This window comes from Sus scrofa, chromosome 16 (genome assembly GCF_054392235.1).
Source record: "Sus scrofa isolate SSC_HxYL_T2T_F1_AM1 chromosome 16, Sscrofa_HxYL_maternal_Yorkshire_Landrace_v2.0, whole genome shotgun sequence".
NCBI classification, from domain to species: Eukaryota; Metazoa; Chordata; class Mammalia; order Artiodactyla; family Suidae; genus Sus; species Sus scrofa.
The window spans coordinates 48667284-48684186 of NC_139398.1; the positions used below are offsets into that span (position 1 = coordinate 48667284).

The 16903-nt window shown below is 38.0% G+C and overlaps 1 protein-coding gene across 9 annotated transcripts in view; it reads left to right on the forward strand.

The window, feature by feature from the left end:
• The window catches only part of LOC102159433 (uncharacterized), a 908266-nt gene that overhangs the window by 361457 nt on the left and 529906 nt on the right, over positions 1-16903 (forward strand). For 2 of the 9 annotated variants that reach the window (XR_014831355.1, XM_085002290.1), the window contains exon 6: positions 3315-3412. The exons of 4 other annotated variants lie outside the window; for them this stretch is intronic. Coding sequence is in view for 1 of the 5 variants with exons in the window: in XM_085002290.1 (XP_084858416.1) it covers positions 3315-3412 (98 nt within the window). In the remaining 4 variants the exon portion in view is untranslated. Of the gene's footprint in view, positions 1-3314; positions 3413-4385; positions 4540-8317; positions 8428-9578; positions 9786-16903 lie in introns of all 9 variants that reach the window. 3 more of the 9 variants (XR_014831359.1, XM_085002287.1, XR_014831356.1) reach the window with 3 other exon arrangements.

The following is a 16903-nucleotide window of genomic DNA, read 5'->3' on the forward strand; positions in this document are numbered from 1 at the left end:
ATACAGGAACAAGGTAGTGGAATAGAAAGACCCAGAGCTTACCTCTTCACATAAGCACAGCAGAATCACAATTATCTGCAGAACAACCTCAATGAAAAAGACTGGAGCCTCTTAAAAAAGATCTTCTACAACCAGAAACACAAAGAAGAAACCACTATGAGATGGCTAGGAAGGGTGGACTCTCAATATAATCAAATCCCATGCCCCCCGCCCCCCGGGTGGGCGACCCACAAACTAGAGAATAAGTTATATTGCAGAAGTTCTTCCACAGGAGTGAGGCCTCTCAGCCCCATGTCAGTCCCCCTCCCCCAGCCGTGGTGGTCCTGTACCAGGAATACAAGTCCCCAGAGCATTTGACTTTGAAGGCCAGCAGAGCTTAATTTTGGGCATCCCAAAGAACTGAGGGGAATAGAGACTTTACTCTTAAAGGGAACAGAAAACTTCACACACTCTGGGACCCAGGGCAAAGCAGTAATTTGACAGGAGCCTGGGTCAGACCTACCTGTTGGTCTTGGAGGAGGTGGGTGTGATGGCACCTCACCCTGGAGATGTGGACACTGGTGGCTCCTCTACTGCTTGGACACTAGTGCTGGCAGGTGCCATTGTAGAATTCTTCTCATTAGTGCCAAGACCTGTCCCTACCCAAAAGCCTGGTGGCACCAGTGCTGGGACACTTAAGGCCAAGCAACTCACTGGACAGGTACACAGCTCTTCCTATCAGCAGACAGGCTGCCTAAAGACTTCCTGAGCCCACAGCCACCTCTAGATATGTTGAAATCAAAGAGAAAATTAAAAATACCTAGAAACAAATGAAAATGAAAACACAATGATCCAAAACCTATGGGATGCGGCAAAAGCAATTCTAAGAGGGAAGTTTATAATAATAAAATCTTACCTCAGGAAACAAGACCAACATAGCTTTACACCTAAAGCAACTAGAGAAAGAAGAAACAAAACCCAGAGTTAGTAAAAGAAAAGAAATCATAAAGATCAGAGAGAAAATAAATGAAAAAGAGTCTAAAAAAAAAAGTAGAAAAGATCAGTGTAACTAAAAGCTGGTTCTTTGAAAAGATAAATAAAATTGATAACTCTTTACCCAGACTCATCAAGAAAAAAAAGAAGACCCAAATCAATAAAATCAGAAATGAAAAAGAAATTACAACTGACACCACAGAAATGCAAGGGCTTATAAGACAACACTATGAAAAACTATATGCCAATAAAATGGACAACCTAGAAGAAATGGACAAATTCTTAGAAAGATACAATCTCCTAAGACTGAGCCAGGAAGAAATAGAAAATGTGAACACAAATGAACCTATCTACAAAGTAGAAAAATATTCATAGACATAGAGAACAGACTTGCAGTTGCCAAGGGGGAGGGAGGAAGTGGGATGGACTGGGAGTTTGAGGTTGGTAGATGCAGACTATTACGTTTAGAATGGATAAGCAGTGAGGACCTACTGTATAGAACAGGGAACTATATCCAGTCTCTTGGGCTGGAACATGAGGGAAGATAATATAAGAAAGGGTATGCATATACATGTATGACTGGGTCACTATGCTGTACAGAGGAAATTGACATAACACTGTAAATACTTTAATAAAAAAATTAAAACAAATTAAAAATTTTAAAAAAGAGGAGTTCCCATCATGGCACAATGGAAACGACCAGGAACCATGAGGTTGTACGTTCAATCCCTGGTCTCACCCAGTGGGTTAAGGATCCGGCATTGCTGTGAGCTGTGGTGTAGGTTGCAGACATGGTTCAGATCTGATGTTGCTGTGGCTGTGGTGTAGGCTGGCAGCTGTAGCTCGATTCGACCCCTGGCCTGGGAACCTCCATATGCCATGGATGCGGCCCTAAGAAAAGCAAACAAAAACAAAACAAAAAACAAACACATAAAAATTTTAAGAAAAGAGAGTGGGAGAGGAAAAGACTTGTTGAATAACTAAATACAAAGATTCATTGTTGGAAACTTTACTTCTGAGATGCATATGAGACCTTTACCTGGACATTTCACATAGGTAGTTGTTTCATATGGGTCTGCAACTTAAAAGAGAGATTTAGAACAGAAGTTATTGGTATATTCTGATAAATAGTGGTTGCCTGCTTCCCTGTCTGCTCCTGTCCTCTCCTCCCCACTGGACCCGTCAAACCTCCGTGAGGTTTCCATGATCTTCCAGGCAGCACCATGCCACTTATGAATGACAGGAATGACTTCGTGGAATACTGTTTTCTACCTGTAATTGCTTGTTTTTCACTTAGGTGTTTCTTTGACCCTTTAGCATTCAGCAGAGTGAAATACACAGAGTAATTGTCCATAAATTGTATTACTAGAAAAATTCCAATAATTTTTCAAGGGTATATAACTGATCCTCTAGATTCAATTTTAGAGACTTAAATGTTGGAAAGTAAATCCATGTAGGAGGTTATTTTTCAAATATTTTATCCCTCATTAGAAAAATTCACAAACAAATCAACATAGATTAAAACTGCATGCTCGCTTCAATAGGTAGTACTTGAAGAAAGACTCTCTGAGTTCTAAAGGAAGCTGGGAAAATAAAATGACTTTGCTCCTAACTGGATATCCAACTCGAGAGGTTTTTGACAACTGACAATAAACTGAAAGTCTGAATGTGCTGGGTTTTTTAAATCTGCCCCTCATGACTCACTGTCTACCTTTTTCTGTCTTGCTCTGTGGGGAGATTGGAATCTAGGGCCAGGCCTTGTTGTCCTCTAGCTTTCTTTGGGGATTGTGAAAGAAACCAGCAAGAAATTGGAGGGTGAGAAGAGAGAAAAGCTGTGGTTTTTGCCTCAGTGCCCTCTCTGCCAGGCTCCTGGCTTGTGGAAGCTGTGTTTCTCCACGGAAGATCACAGCTCCTGAGGCTCTGTTCCTCCAGTTACAGATCTCACCTGGTTCCAGTAACCACTCCGTTCCCTATCCCTTTAGACCTAGGGGTGGGAATGGTTCATCGCTGTTGGTAACTCTGTGTTGCTGTCTTGTCTGTAAGGATGGGGTGTTGTGCCGTCCACAGGCCATGTCAGCACTAAGGCGCTCATTCTACCAGCTTTGAGGAAATTGCCCTTCATCAACGAAAAACACCTGCCAAGTTCCCCAGAAGGCAGCCAACATCCAATGATTGGTCTGCTTGAGGAATGTAAAGACCTGGTCCTTCTACCTAAAAAGGCTCACTTTTGAAGGGTTGTACCAGGTCCCAAGCTCCCTGTGGGATGGACCAGAACCTTTGCTGTGCTTGCATCAGGGTTCAGCTCCTACTTCTGCCTAATCATGTTTCCTTCACACTCACAGGTGTTGATTCCCAATAAACTTCCTACAAAAAAAATCCTCATCTCAGACTCCATTTCCCTCAGGATATTACCAACATCTTTCATAAGTCTTTTCACTAAGTACTCTCTAATCACCCACTCTCAGTGTGCTATTTGTTTCCTGCCTAGATGCTGATGGATACACTCATTGTTTTCAAATCAGAACATCTGATAAAATCTTAATTTTTTTAATCTACAAATTGCTTTCAGCAAAATTTGCAGATACAATGGGAGGAAATTGCTATTCTCGGTTAATCTGGACCCAATTACCCAGATCAAGGAAGAACTAGTTAATATAACAGTAGAGATAGAAACCTGGAGTAAATATCCTAGTCATCTTAATGCTCATACCAATAGACTTTATACCAATGTACCAATACTGAAGTTTTCACCAATAGTTATGTGAAAACTAAGTGATAGAAATAACTTTTCTTTGGCTGTGCCCACAGCTTGCAAAATTTCCCAGAACAGGGATTGAATCTGTGTCACAGCAGTGACCCCAGCCAGAGCAGTGACAACACTAGATCCTTAACCCACTAGGCCACCAGGGAACTCCAATTTTTGGAAATTATATATTTTTTTCGTCTTTTGAGGGCCGACCTGCTGCATATGGAGGTTCCCAGGCTAGGGGTCTAATTGGAGCTGTAGCTGCCAGCCTATGCCAGAGCCACAGAAACTCAGGATCCAAGACAAGTCTTTGACCTACACCACAGCTCATGGCAACACCGGCTCCTTAACCCACTGAGCGAGGCCAGGGATTGAACCCACAACTTCATGGTTCGTAGTCAGATTTGTTTCTGCTGTGCCATGACGGGAACTCTGGAAATAATTTTTAAAGGTGCTCATTATTCTGTAGCTATACGCCCCAAAGTGGAATGATTCTTAGGAGAATGGAAAGGCTATTGAAAGCAAAATTCTGGTAATATAACTATTAACTCTCTTCATGGAGAAGAGAGGAGGAATTTATCTAAATGAGTTGGGACAATGCCTAGTGTATAATGGGTACTGAAAAAATACTGAAAGACTATATGAATAAAATCTGCCTTTCTGTAAGGGGCTGTCTGATAAACTCAAATGAATAAAGAAATACAATCCAACAATAGAAAGAAAAGCACCCAATGAAAAATAATATGAAAGACTGGCAAAGATCCATGGATTAGTACAGACGGTAAATGACAGAAGGATGAGGAAATGGCAGAATTACATAAGTATTCTTTTGTTTCTTTTCTTTTTTTTAACAAAGAAATCTTTAAACTAGGAAGAGGAGCATATATGTATTTGATTTGTGGAATAATGACTAATATAGTCAGATAAATTAAGAGCACAACTATATGGTTTTAATAAATTCAAATTTTAATCTGAGACAACTTATGTCTATGGTGGAGCCACCTTCACAGGGATATTTGAAGGGAATCCTTCATTGGGCAGTAAGATGGGCAAATGACCCAAGATGTCTATCAAATTTTAATCTGAGACAACTTATGTCTATGGTGGAGCCACCTTCACAGGGATATTTGAAGGGAATCCTTCATTGGGCAGTAAGTTGGGCAAATGACCCATGATGTCTATCCTAATGCATTATTTCTATTATTTGAAAAACTTCCCCACACTTGGATAGGAGGTATTACTCAATTATAAAGCATTCCTTTCCTCTTAATATGTATCTAAGGATGTTGCACTGCTTGAATGAGGGAAAACTTAGGTAAGATACTATACCTAGAAAATCCTACAGATACTACCATAAAACTGTTAGAACTCATCAATGAATTTGGAAAAGTTGCAGAATACAAAATTAATACACAGAAATAGATTGCATTTCTACATACAACAATGAAAAACCAGAAGGAGAGATTAGGGAAACCATCCCATTTACCATCACCTCAAAAAGGATAAAATACCTACTAATAAACCTACCTAAAGAGACAAAAGACCTATACTCTGAAAACTGTAAGATGCTGTGAAAGAAATCAAAGATGATACAAACAGATGGAAAGGAATACCATGCTCTTGGAAGAATCATTATTGTTAGAAATGGCTCGACTACCCAAGATATTGAATCTTGACTACAGATTCAATATAATCCCTTTCAAATTACCAAGGACATTTTTTTCATAACTAGAGAAAAATATTTTAAAATTTGTATGGAAACACAAAAGACCCTGAATAGCCAAAGCAATATTGAAAAAGAGAAATGGAACATTTCAGAAATTATTTGCATCCTGTGGAATGACCAGCTATTTTCCATGATATCCTAGGAACACAAGGAGAATGAGCTTCCATTGCACAGGGCAACTTTCTAGTCAGCAGAGGCCAAATTCTGAGATCTAGGTTACATTATGAAGAGTATTTGCAAACTCTTTCTCTGGATACCTTAGAAAAAAGACAAGTGTCTGTCTCAGATGGTGTAATTGCAGCCCTGTGCTGCCCTCAGTGGGGCCTAGGCTCAGGGACCAGGTCTCTATAACTACAACGATAACTTCATTGTTAGAAGGATAGAGAAGAAAAAGTGTGCCAGTTAGAAACTAAGTCACTTGCCTTAGTGAAGAGGTTGGTGTGGATATGAATCCCTGCCATTCTCATAGCAAAATAAATAGCATATCATGCTTCCTATTTTAGAAATCTGATAATTAGCATTTGAGTTTAGTGGCCTCACTCCTCATTTCTATCTGTTCACCTTTTGAGATAAATGGAGGGCTTTTTTTTTTTTTTTTTTTTTTTTTTGGTAAGGTATCAGAATGACCTCAATCCTTCTGGACAGACATTCCCAAGCTACTTTTTAAAAGGCAGCCAGGGAAAGAGTGTGACGTTTGACAGTTTGCTGACCTCTGCACGACCCACACTAGAATTCCCTGGAAACGCAAAGGCTGTATTATTATTGCCCCTGGAGGTCAGCTGGTGACTCACCAGGGACCAGGCAAGCATGAGTAATTGCAGGTCACAAATGGCAAAGAATGAATGCAAATCTGTCTTCTCTTTAGCCTTGTTGCTTTGTTCTAGTCAGTCTTTACAGAAGCAGTAGGGCCACTGTTCTCAGGCCACGTTTTTGTTTTAAATGTCTCACTAAATGATGTGTCATTGAAGATAATGTGTTTAATCTACTTATTTACCTTGAAAAATAACATAGAACTAAGTGGGAAGAAAAATATTTACACACGCAAGTGTGTGTGCACATGCACACACACAGACACACATATACACATCATGTTCCATCAGTCTGATAGCCTCTAATGACTTGTCCATCTTGCCCTTGAATAGTAAATTGGGCTTTGTAACCAGAGGAATAGCACTGCTTCCCTGTCTTAAGAGATAGTGGGAAAATGTCTCAGCTAAAGGAGAAAAAAAAAGTCCCAACAGCATATCAGCTTCTGATATGGAACAATGTTACAAAGACAGACCCACCTGACTGCCCTGCTTCCTCAAGTCCAGCCAGCAGGGCAGTGCCCTGTGCCCCCCTGGGCAGATTTTGCAGGAGCAATTTGAATATACTACTCACTTTAACTGAGCACCAAAAGAGGAGTCTGCTACCCTTTTGGGTGGCAGCCTTCCAGTGTTTCATGTGCCATGAAAATATCCCAAAGAAACTGTCGGAGACCATGGGTCCTGAACTATAGATCTATCTGTCTCCTCTCCATCAGAACAGTCGTTCTGAGTGGGTGCAAATCCAGGGGTCATGGACAGAAGTGGGTGATGGGTGGCTGTGCCCATGGTGAGAAGGCAGAGGAAGGGAGGTACCTCCTTCTGGGGTCTTTCATAGATGATACCTATTCCTATGTAACAAATGCCCTTTTGTGTGAAAGGAAAAAATGATATCCTGTTTAAGTGACAGATGGTGAAGATTTTTACCTTTGCTTTTGCCAGTGAAGCCACATAGTCTGGAGAATAGGGATTAGGTTGCATACGAAACCTGGAGCTGGAATCCTTTATAGCTTCATCTTGAATAATAGCGTAAATTCCCCACAGTACAGTGATACATGGCTCTGATTCATTCATATTATAAGGCCCCAGGCCCCCAGAGGTTGTGAGAGGTCCTTGGGGACAAAGTAAAGGGGAAACTTAGGAGCCTTCATTGCTCTGCCTTTCCCTTCCCTGTCCTCCTGGGGGCTTTGTGTGGAAATAGAGGCCAGGCATGTGGTATATAGGATCTGGTCTCCTAGCTAGTTAGCTAGATGGCTCTCCCAACTCTTGTCTCTGGCATCTCAGCCAAAGGCATGCCTGAAAGTGTGGTTTTATTCAGCCATAAAAAAAGAATGAAATAATGCCATTTGCAGCAGCATGGATGGACCTAGAGATTATCATACTGAGTGAACTAAGACGGAGAAAGACAAATATCATATGATACCACTTATTTATGGAGTCTAATAAAATGATACAAAAGAATGTATTTATAAAACAGAAAAAAACTCACAGATTTCAAATCCAATCTTATGGTTACCATGGGTGAAACTCTTGGGGGAGAGAAGATTGGGAGGGTAGGAACAACAAAGACACAATGCTGTATGAAATAGATGATTAACGAGAACCTACTGTGTAGCACAGGAAAGTCTACTTAATGGTTTGTAATAAGTTATATGGAAAAAAATAATGGCTATATTTATATATATGACTGATTCACATTGCTGTACACCTGAAACTAATACATTACAAATCCAATTATATTAAATTTAAAAAAGAGTAATTGTTCTCTCTGAAATCCTTTGATAGATAAAATCTAAACCAAGGATTTCACTATGAAGACCATTTGCTCTCTGCCTCTGCAAGATGGTGTAATAGACTCATGACCCCTCTGTCTTGTACTTTCTGGAGAGGTAGAGATACTTCTAACACTGTTGGGCTACTGGAAGTAAAACTTACTAAAGATTCCAGTGTCTCTAAACTGGAGAATATACTAAGTTCACTTAAAAAAGAAATTCTTCATACACTCTAGCAAGTTAAATAAATAAGTTTTCTTGATTTTCCTTCAGAATGCTTTTAAAACAATTTTAGCAGGTGTCTTGTCTCCAGTTTGCAGTCAGGATGCACACTGACTCTGCTCCGTGGTATATGTGTGAATGGTGAGGCCTAGCTCAGGAATACAGCATTACACAGCCATCATACAGGTGAGTTGTGGCACGGCCAGGGTTAGCACACCTAGCGCTCCATTCAGTCTCCTTAGCTGCCTTGGCCCAGGAGGTTCACTTTCTGGGTTGAGATTGGCTGCTTTTCATATCTTATTTCTTTACATCCTCTTATGAAATCAACATTGTTTTCTTTCTGGCTTGAAAAAATTATTAATAAATTTGGCTTGCATTCAAGGAAGATAAACAAGCCAGAATGAGTGTTTGTTCAGATTTGGGGCCTATAATTGTGTGTCTTCTGCGTACACTGGGCTGCAGTCTCTCAGGAGGTATAAATCTTCCATATGCATGGTTGTATAAATAGCAAGGCTTTATCATTGGGGAGTGCAGCAGCCTTAAAATAGCTGAACTGGAAGATGTTATGATAATGCTATTTTTTAGGTTTATACATCTGTGCAGAGTGCACAACATCTTATTATGTACCCATAACGTGTTAACCAAACGCCTAGCAGACGGGTTGGTTTTGTTTGGAGGAGAGCAAGAGTGACGACAAAGCCTCGGCACACTGGTGTGCAGAGAAGCAGGAATTAGACCAGGGAGTCACCATGCTGGGGAGGCCAGATAACATCCTTCAAAGAGTTCAATCTGATAGCTGGCTAGACAGGCCATGAAAAAAAGGGGAGAAAATGAATCTTAAATGCTTACGTGCCAGTTAGCTAAAATCTAACAGTTTTCCATTGTGCAGGGCTATTCATTTGTCAACCCTAGAAATTTATCTTTTAAAAACTTCCTATGCAGTTAACTTTTACCCAAGTTGATTTTTGAGGGGAGAGGATGAAATCTAGTCGCTTGCCAGCCATGTGATAGAGTAAGTGTGTTTGGATGGAATACAGAGGCCAAAGTCAAGTTGTTTTTTTTTTTTTTAAATAATAGATTACTGTTTGGAGTGGAAGAGAAGGAAGCTTTATGTTAATATTATTTTTCATCCTTAACTTTAAAAAAATCTTGAAGGTAAAACTGTATTCATTGTTTATATACAGGTTTTTAACAGAATATCACACTGAACTCTGTAGAGTAAGGTATTAATTTTTCACTGTACTACTTTCATAGGTAATTCATCCAGTTTTATTGATGAAAGAGTCCCATGCATCATTTTAACTAGAAAAGTGAAGCTTTTTGTCTTCTTTCCATAGGTACCACTCACCACATGTTTTCCAAGATCCTAGGGCAACATCTGATTGATATTTGAGTTTATAACTTTGTCTAAACACAGAAGGAAAATTGAGACTAATAAGGCCAGATTCCTCCTCAGTGTGGCAAATAAGGCTTCAAGGTCACAGTCACAAGGTCATAGGAAAGTGACTTTGGTTTCTGATGACCCATGAACCTCAAACTGAAAGGTATACATTTTCTACTATTCCATGGCTTCCTTGCATTGATTTGGGCCATCTATGGGAACAAGTGCTTAGACTTCAGTAAAATTCATAGACCCCATGGCTCAGAGAACTCCATAATCCACTGGATGGACAGCTAAGTTGAGATGAGCAACATGTGAGACTCACCATAGCTTAGAGCTGTGATAAGAACAAAGGAAGGAGTGGTAAAGAGAGCTGTGAATAATGCTTACATTTTAACAGGAAGTCCCATTAGATCCTGATATTTTAATGTGGAGATATTTTTAAAGATCAGACTCTAAATAGAAAACCTCACTTTGTAAAAGAGAAACCTTGATCTTAGTTAAGAAAATGAACTCAGTCCTGGAAACTGCAACTTTAAATTTTTATGAGATGACTTGTTTTTCATAGTTTTTATTAAGAAAATTTCCTCTGATATTTCACAAATACAAAGTTTGGGAAAATATTTTATTTATTCTACTTATCAGCTATAGTCAGAGGTTCAGTGCTAAGGCAGCCTTCATTTGTATATTAAATTAGGAAAAAACAAAAGAACTAAACCCAAATTATACTATTAAGTTTTGAAAAGTTACATAAAACATCATGGAATTTGTTCAAGATTCTATGTATGTTCAAGTATTTCTAGTATATGTTATTAATTACATGTATTCATTGTTCCTTTTTAATTAAAACATTTGGCTAACATTGAGGCTTATCCCACATAATAAGGTAAAATGAAATTACAGTTTTGGAATTCATACTTCCTCTAATTTCAAATCATTTGTTTTAAACTGTTTATATTGCAGTGCCTGAATTTTATACTTAGCAGGTTCTGAGTGTGTTTCTTAGGTTCCTGGGTAAAAGGTATTCAGTAAGCGAAAGGGGGATATAAAGCTAGGGAAAAATATCAGGCCTGACTTTTCATGGAGCCAAGGTACACGGGCATATGAGACACATGTATGGAAAGTGGATACCCTTCCCATTCCTGTTACAAATGGCACATCACTGTGGAAGGTGAATACTCCAGGTCAAGAGAAGTGACAGGATAAAGTCTTTGTTCAGGTAGTAGCAGGATAATGTTACTTCTCATTTACCCTCAAATCATAGAAGTCCAGTAGTAAAAGCCAGCTAGCTCATGTGTTTGACCCGGATCCAATTCCCACTGCATTTTTCTTTCTATGTTACATGACAATTGACATAAAGATAGAAAGCAGTGACCACAATGACATCCTACACAGAAGTGGTTTCATAAGTTTTAAATGCAGTTATTTTATGAATCTGGAAGTGACCAGTTTCCGAACAGATGTCTGTATGATTTAAGACAGCACATGCTTCCTCCTCTCTCAAGAATGCTGTTCTCTAAATATCTACTGTATGGGCACATCATCCATGCCAGATAATCCCAGAACTCAGCACACTAGTCCAGTGGCTGGGCCAGGAGTAGACTAGTGACCAAGCATAGCCAATAAAATTCTTCCCCAATGTGTGCGTGCTGGAAAAGAAGATCTTTCTTCATTTTGGATCATCATAAGCCCAAAGACAGACTTATGCTGGCACTGGCTATCTTTCCTGGTATATAGGGAAAATTTGACTGAAAATCAACCCAAGACACAGAAATAAATGAAAGCACAGATTGAAATTCTTGATGGTATTATCTTTAGGGTCCCTACATGTAGATGTAGCCCTTGGAATGCCTAGTGATATGAATTAATATTTTTCCTTTTTTTTAAAAAAAAAAATTTGAGTTAGGTTTCCTTTGATTGCAGTTGAAAGAGTGCTTATTAAAACTTAATAAACCCCAAAGAAAACAAAAAGACAACTTATAGAATGGGAGAAAATAGTTTCAAATGATGCAACTGACAAGGGCTTAATCTCTAGAATATATAAGCAACTTATACAACTCAACAGCAAAAAAACCAATCAATCAATGGAAAAATGGGCAAAAGACCTGAATAGACATTTCTCCAAAGAAGATATACAGATGGCCAACAAATACATGAAAAAATGCTCAACATCGCTGATTATAAGAGAAATGCAAATCAAAACTACCATGAGGTACCACCTCACACCAGTCAGAATGGCCATCATTAATAAATCCACAAATAACAAGTGCTGGAGGGGCTGTGAAGAAAAGGGAACCCTCCTGCACTGCTGGTTGGAATGTAAACTGGTACAGCCACTATGGAGAACAGTTTGGAGATACCTTAGAAATCTATACATAGAACTTCCATATAACCCTGCAATCTCACTCTTGGGCATCTATCCGGACAAAACTATACTTAAAAGAGACACATGCACCCGCATGTTCATTGCAGCCCTATTCACAATAGCCAGGACATGGAAACAATCCAAATGTCCATCGACAGATGATTGGATTTGGAAGAAGTGGTATATATACACAATGGAATACTACTCAGCCATAAAAAAGGATGACATCATGCCATTTGCAGCAACATGGATGGAACTAGAGACTCTCATCCTGAGTGAAATGAGCCAGAAAGACAAAGACAAATACCATATGATATCACTTATAACTGGAATCTAATATCCAGCACAAATGAACATCTCCTCAGAAAAGAAAATCATGGACTTGGAGAAGAGACTTGTGGTTGCCTGATGGGAGGGGGAGGGAGTGGGAGGGATCGGGAGCTTGGGCTTATCAGACACAACCTAGAATAGATTTACAAGGAGATCCTGCTGAATAGCATTGAGAACTATGTCTAGATACTCATGTTGCAACAGAAGAAAGGGTGGGGGAAAAAATGTAATTGCAACGTATACATGTAAGGATAACCTGACCCCTTGCTGTACAGTGGGAAAAAAAAAAAAAAAAAAAAAAAAAACTGAAGAAAACTCAGCTCTTGATAATTACCATTTATCAATTTTTCAGAAAAATGAGATGTGCCCTACTAATGTTCAGGGTTGGCCAATAACTTTTTGATTTTGATATTTTAACATCATAAGGCATGGATTTTTATATACTTTATGTTAATTTCAATTATTACTATATTTGGTACTCAAATGATCACATTATTGGTGAGATAAACTCTTCAATTTTGTTCTATGACTTTTTTTTTTTCCTCTGGAACACTGCGTTTTTCCTTTATTTCACAATCCTATTCTTTATTTTTTTCATGGTGTGCTTTTTATTTTTTATTTTTATTAGAGTATAGTCAATAGTGTTGTATCAATTTCTGCTATGTAGCATAGTGACCCAGTTATACATACATACAGAGATATATAGATATAGATACATTCTTTTTCTCATACTATCTTTCATTGTGTTCTACCCCAAAAGATTGGATATAGTACCCTGTACTGTCCAGAATTTAGGACTACCATATGATCCAGCAGTCCCACTCCTGGGCATATATCTGGACAAAGCTTTCATTTGAAAACATACATGCACCTCTATGTTCATTGCAGCACTAGTTCCTATGACTTTTTAGTCCATCCCATTAGTACTTGAGACTTTGCTTGCTATTGCCTCAGTAAGATGGCTCAGGCTCATTTTTTATGTATTCTGCTTTCAGCCCAGAATCAGCATTCCTCCAGGGATCCTTGAGTCTGTTGGTGGACATTGGTACTTAGAGAGCACAATCTGTTCATTAGGGGTGCTTATTGCTGCTGGGTTATTATTTCTTATAGGCCTTTTTAGTGGAAAAAGCTGTGTGTGTATGTGTGAAAGAAGAAAGTAAATTGTAAGTATTTGTTATTTTCAATTCAAATAGAAGGGTAGAAAATTTTTATTTACATCTTTGGTTATCTGTTTTATGCTAAAAGTCTTGATTATGGACAACATTGACATAATTATTAGCTTTTAAATTTTGGTTTAAAATCATGAATCATATAGTGATGTAGTAATTTTAAGGTCTGGGCCTGAGTTCCTTTAATGTTATACTTGGTTTTAATGATGTTCAGATGAAAAAAAGATTTATCATAAAAAAATGACAAACCAAGCAGAATCTTTAATGTAATGTTTACACTTACCAAATTATGATCCACTCTATTAATTACAGAGTTCTTTGCTGAAGTTCATTTTGTAAGTTTACTTTGTCTCCAGTGTCAACAAAAATGTCAACAATTTGTTCTTGTACTGAGTGGTATTCCATTTTTATACGACAAAGGAACTCAACATATTTATTTGGAAGATTAAAAAAACATTAAGCTTATATATTTAATTACTTTTAGGGTGCAAATGTAAAAGCATATGTGTGATATAATTATAATATTTTGGCACAAAATCTTATAATGAATAAATTACATATAGTTATATAATGGTTTCTAAATATTCAATTTCAATATGCTTTCTTTATAGCACTTATTTCTCTTAAAGCCAGCTTATTTCCTACTCATTATTTAATACCACTATTATCCTGAAGTAACCGTTTTTATGTTTGTAATTAATATACTATCGATAGCAAATTATCATCACAAAAAAAATCAATATGTGTGAAATACTTGCCTTTTGGGAAAATAAAATCAGAGCATCTTTAGTTTGAAATCTCCCACCACTAACAATAATGGAAACAAATCCATATTTCAAATAATCCTCTTTATAATATTTTAGTCTGTCTCCTTGTTAGATCTTATTATCTTTTGTTTTTATTTTGTAATGTGGTAGGTTAAGAATTGGAACTAAAGGTAGAAATGCCTTCTCTGTCATTTTCTTATTTCTTTGTTTTATCAATTTATTTTTTTCTCAACACATGGTTTCTTATCAGGAAAATTTCTCTCTGTTGAACAGCTTGGGGAGATTTCTACATTTGCAAACTGAGTAAAGAGAACATGTAAGATGTAGAATAATGAAATATGTGTTGAGGAGGAGAAAAAAAAGAGTTGAATTAAACTCAATGGAGAATAGGGTTTACAGAGTGTTCTCATTGTGGCTCAGCAGGCTAAGGACCTGACGTAGTCTTAGTTTCTGTGTGGGTGCAGTTTAGACCTCTGGCCTTGGTCAGTGGGTTAAGGATATGGTTTTGCAGCAAGCCACAGTATAGATCGCAGATGCGGCTCAGATCTGGTGCTGCTGTGGCTGTGATATAGGCCAGCAGCTACAGCTCCCATTCAACCCTTAGCCCAGATCTTTCACAGGCCACAGGAAAGGGAACCCTCCTGCACTATTGGTGGGAATGTAAATTGGTACAATCACTGTGGAAAACAGTGTGGAGTTACCTTAGAAAACTATACATAGAACTACCATATGACCCAGCAATCCCACTCCTGGGTGTATATCTGGAAAAAACTTTCCTTGAAAAAGACACATGCACCCCTATGTTCATTGCAGCACTATTCACAGTAGCCAAGACATGGAAACAACCTAAATGTCCACCAAGAGATGAATGGATTAACAAGAAGTGGTATATACACACAGTGGAATACTACCAATCATAAAAAAGAGCAAAATAATGCCATTTGCAGCAACATGGATGGAACTAGAGACTCTCATACTAAGTGAAGTTAAGTCATAAAGAGAAAAACAGGAGTTCCCTTCGTGGTGCAGTGGTTAATGAATCTGACTGGGAACGATGAGGTTGCGGGTTCCATCCCTGACCTTGCTCAGTGGGTTAAGGATCTGGTGTTGCTGTGAGCTGTGGTGTAGGTTGCAGATGCGGCTCGGATCCTGCGTTGCTGTGGCTCTGGCATAGGCCAGAGGCTACAGCTCTGATTAGACCCCTAGCCTGGGAACTCCCATATGGCACTGCAGGAGTGGCCCTAGAAAATGCAAAAAGACAAAAAAAAAAAAAAAAAAAAAAAAAAAGAAAGAAAGAAAGAGAGAGAGAGACTAATATCATATGACATCACTTATATCTGGAATCTAATATATGGCACAAATGAACCTTTCCACAGAAAAGAAATTCATGGACTTAGAGAACAGACTTGTGATTGCCAAGGGGGAGAGAGAGGGAGTGGGGTGGATTGGGAGCTTGGGGTTAAGAAATGCAAACTATTGACTTTGGAATGGATAAGCAATGAGATCCTGCTGTATAGCACTGGGAACTATATTTAGTCACTTATAATGGAGCATGATAATGTGAGAAAAAAGAATGTATATATGTATGAGTGACTGGGTCACCTTGCTGTACAGTAGAAAATTGACAGAACACTGTAAACCAGCTATAATGGAAAAAAATAAAAATCATTAACAAAAAATATTGTTTTACAACTGAAAAAAAAAGAAAAAAATAAGATTTACCTTCTAAGACTCAGGAAAGCATCTTGGGGTTGCAGAACAAGAAGAAAATAAACTTGCAGCTATGATGATAATAATAATAATAAAAACTAAAACTTCCATTGGCTCTTCTTTCTTTACATAAGATGATTGATGGATAAAATTGCTATAGAGATACAATGACCATTTTAGGCAAAGGAGTGATATGAATAAGGTAGATTGTAGAAAAAATAATTTGGACATAGATAATGTGTAGGATTGTAGAATGAAACAAAGAAATAAGAAGTTTGCAATAGCTCAGGAAACAGTTATAAAAAGTACAAAAACATGTGGTAGAAGAAAGAGAAATGATGAAGATGGGAGATTTTCACTGCAACAAGGAGGGGCTTTTGTGAATGATAAATACTTGGAAGAATTCAATAAAATAGGATTCTTTTATATGTTTTATTACCCTCATTGTTCTGGATATCTGCTTTCAACTTAGCCTACCTGCCAATGAACTTTTCTGTTTCACACCCATGTGTGGGTGATCTTCAGAGATATTCATAGATTTCAGTCTGATTCTAGCAGAACTACACAAATACTTGGAACATGTCTTAACTTAAATTCTCATTTGTATTTCCAATGAATATAGTTTGAAGGATATTTTGTTAAGCCAGATGATGTCCTTTCAATCTTATTCTAAATTTATCTCTCCAACTTCTTCATGAACTTTCTATTCTGCATTATTTATGTTCTTGGGTTGCATGAGACTTTATTTTGATAACACAAAAATGAAATATATGTTTTCATGATGACAAGAAAGCACTAGGATTTTTGTCTAGCAAAAGGAAGGGTACGGTGTGTCAACATTTTAAGAGCTCACCAGCAGAACCTAATCTATAATGGCAGTGTATCTATTTCTTTTTTTTTTTTTTTGTAATTGATAGATTTTGAAATTTATCCTTGACTT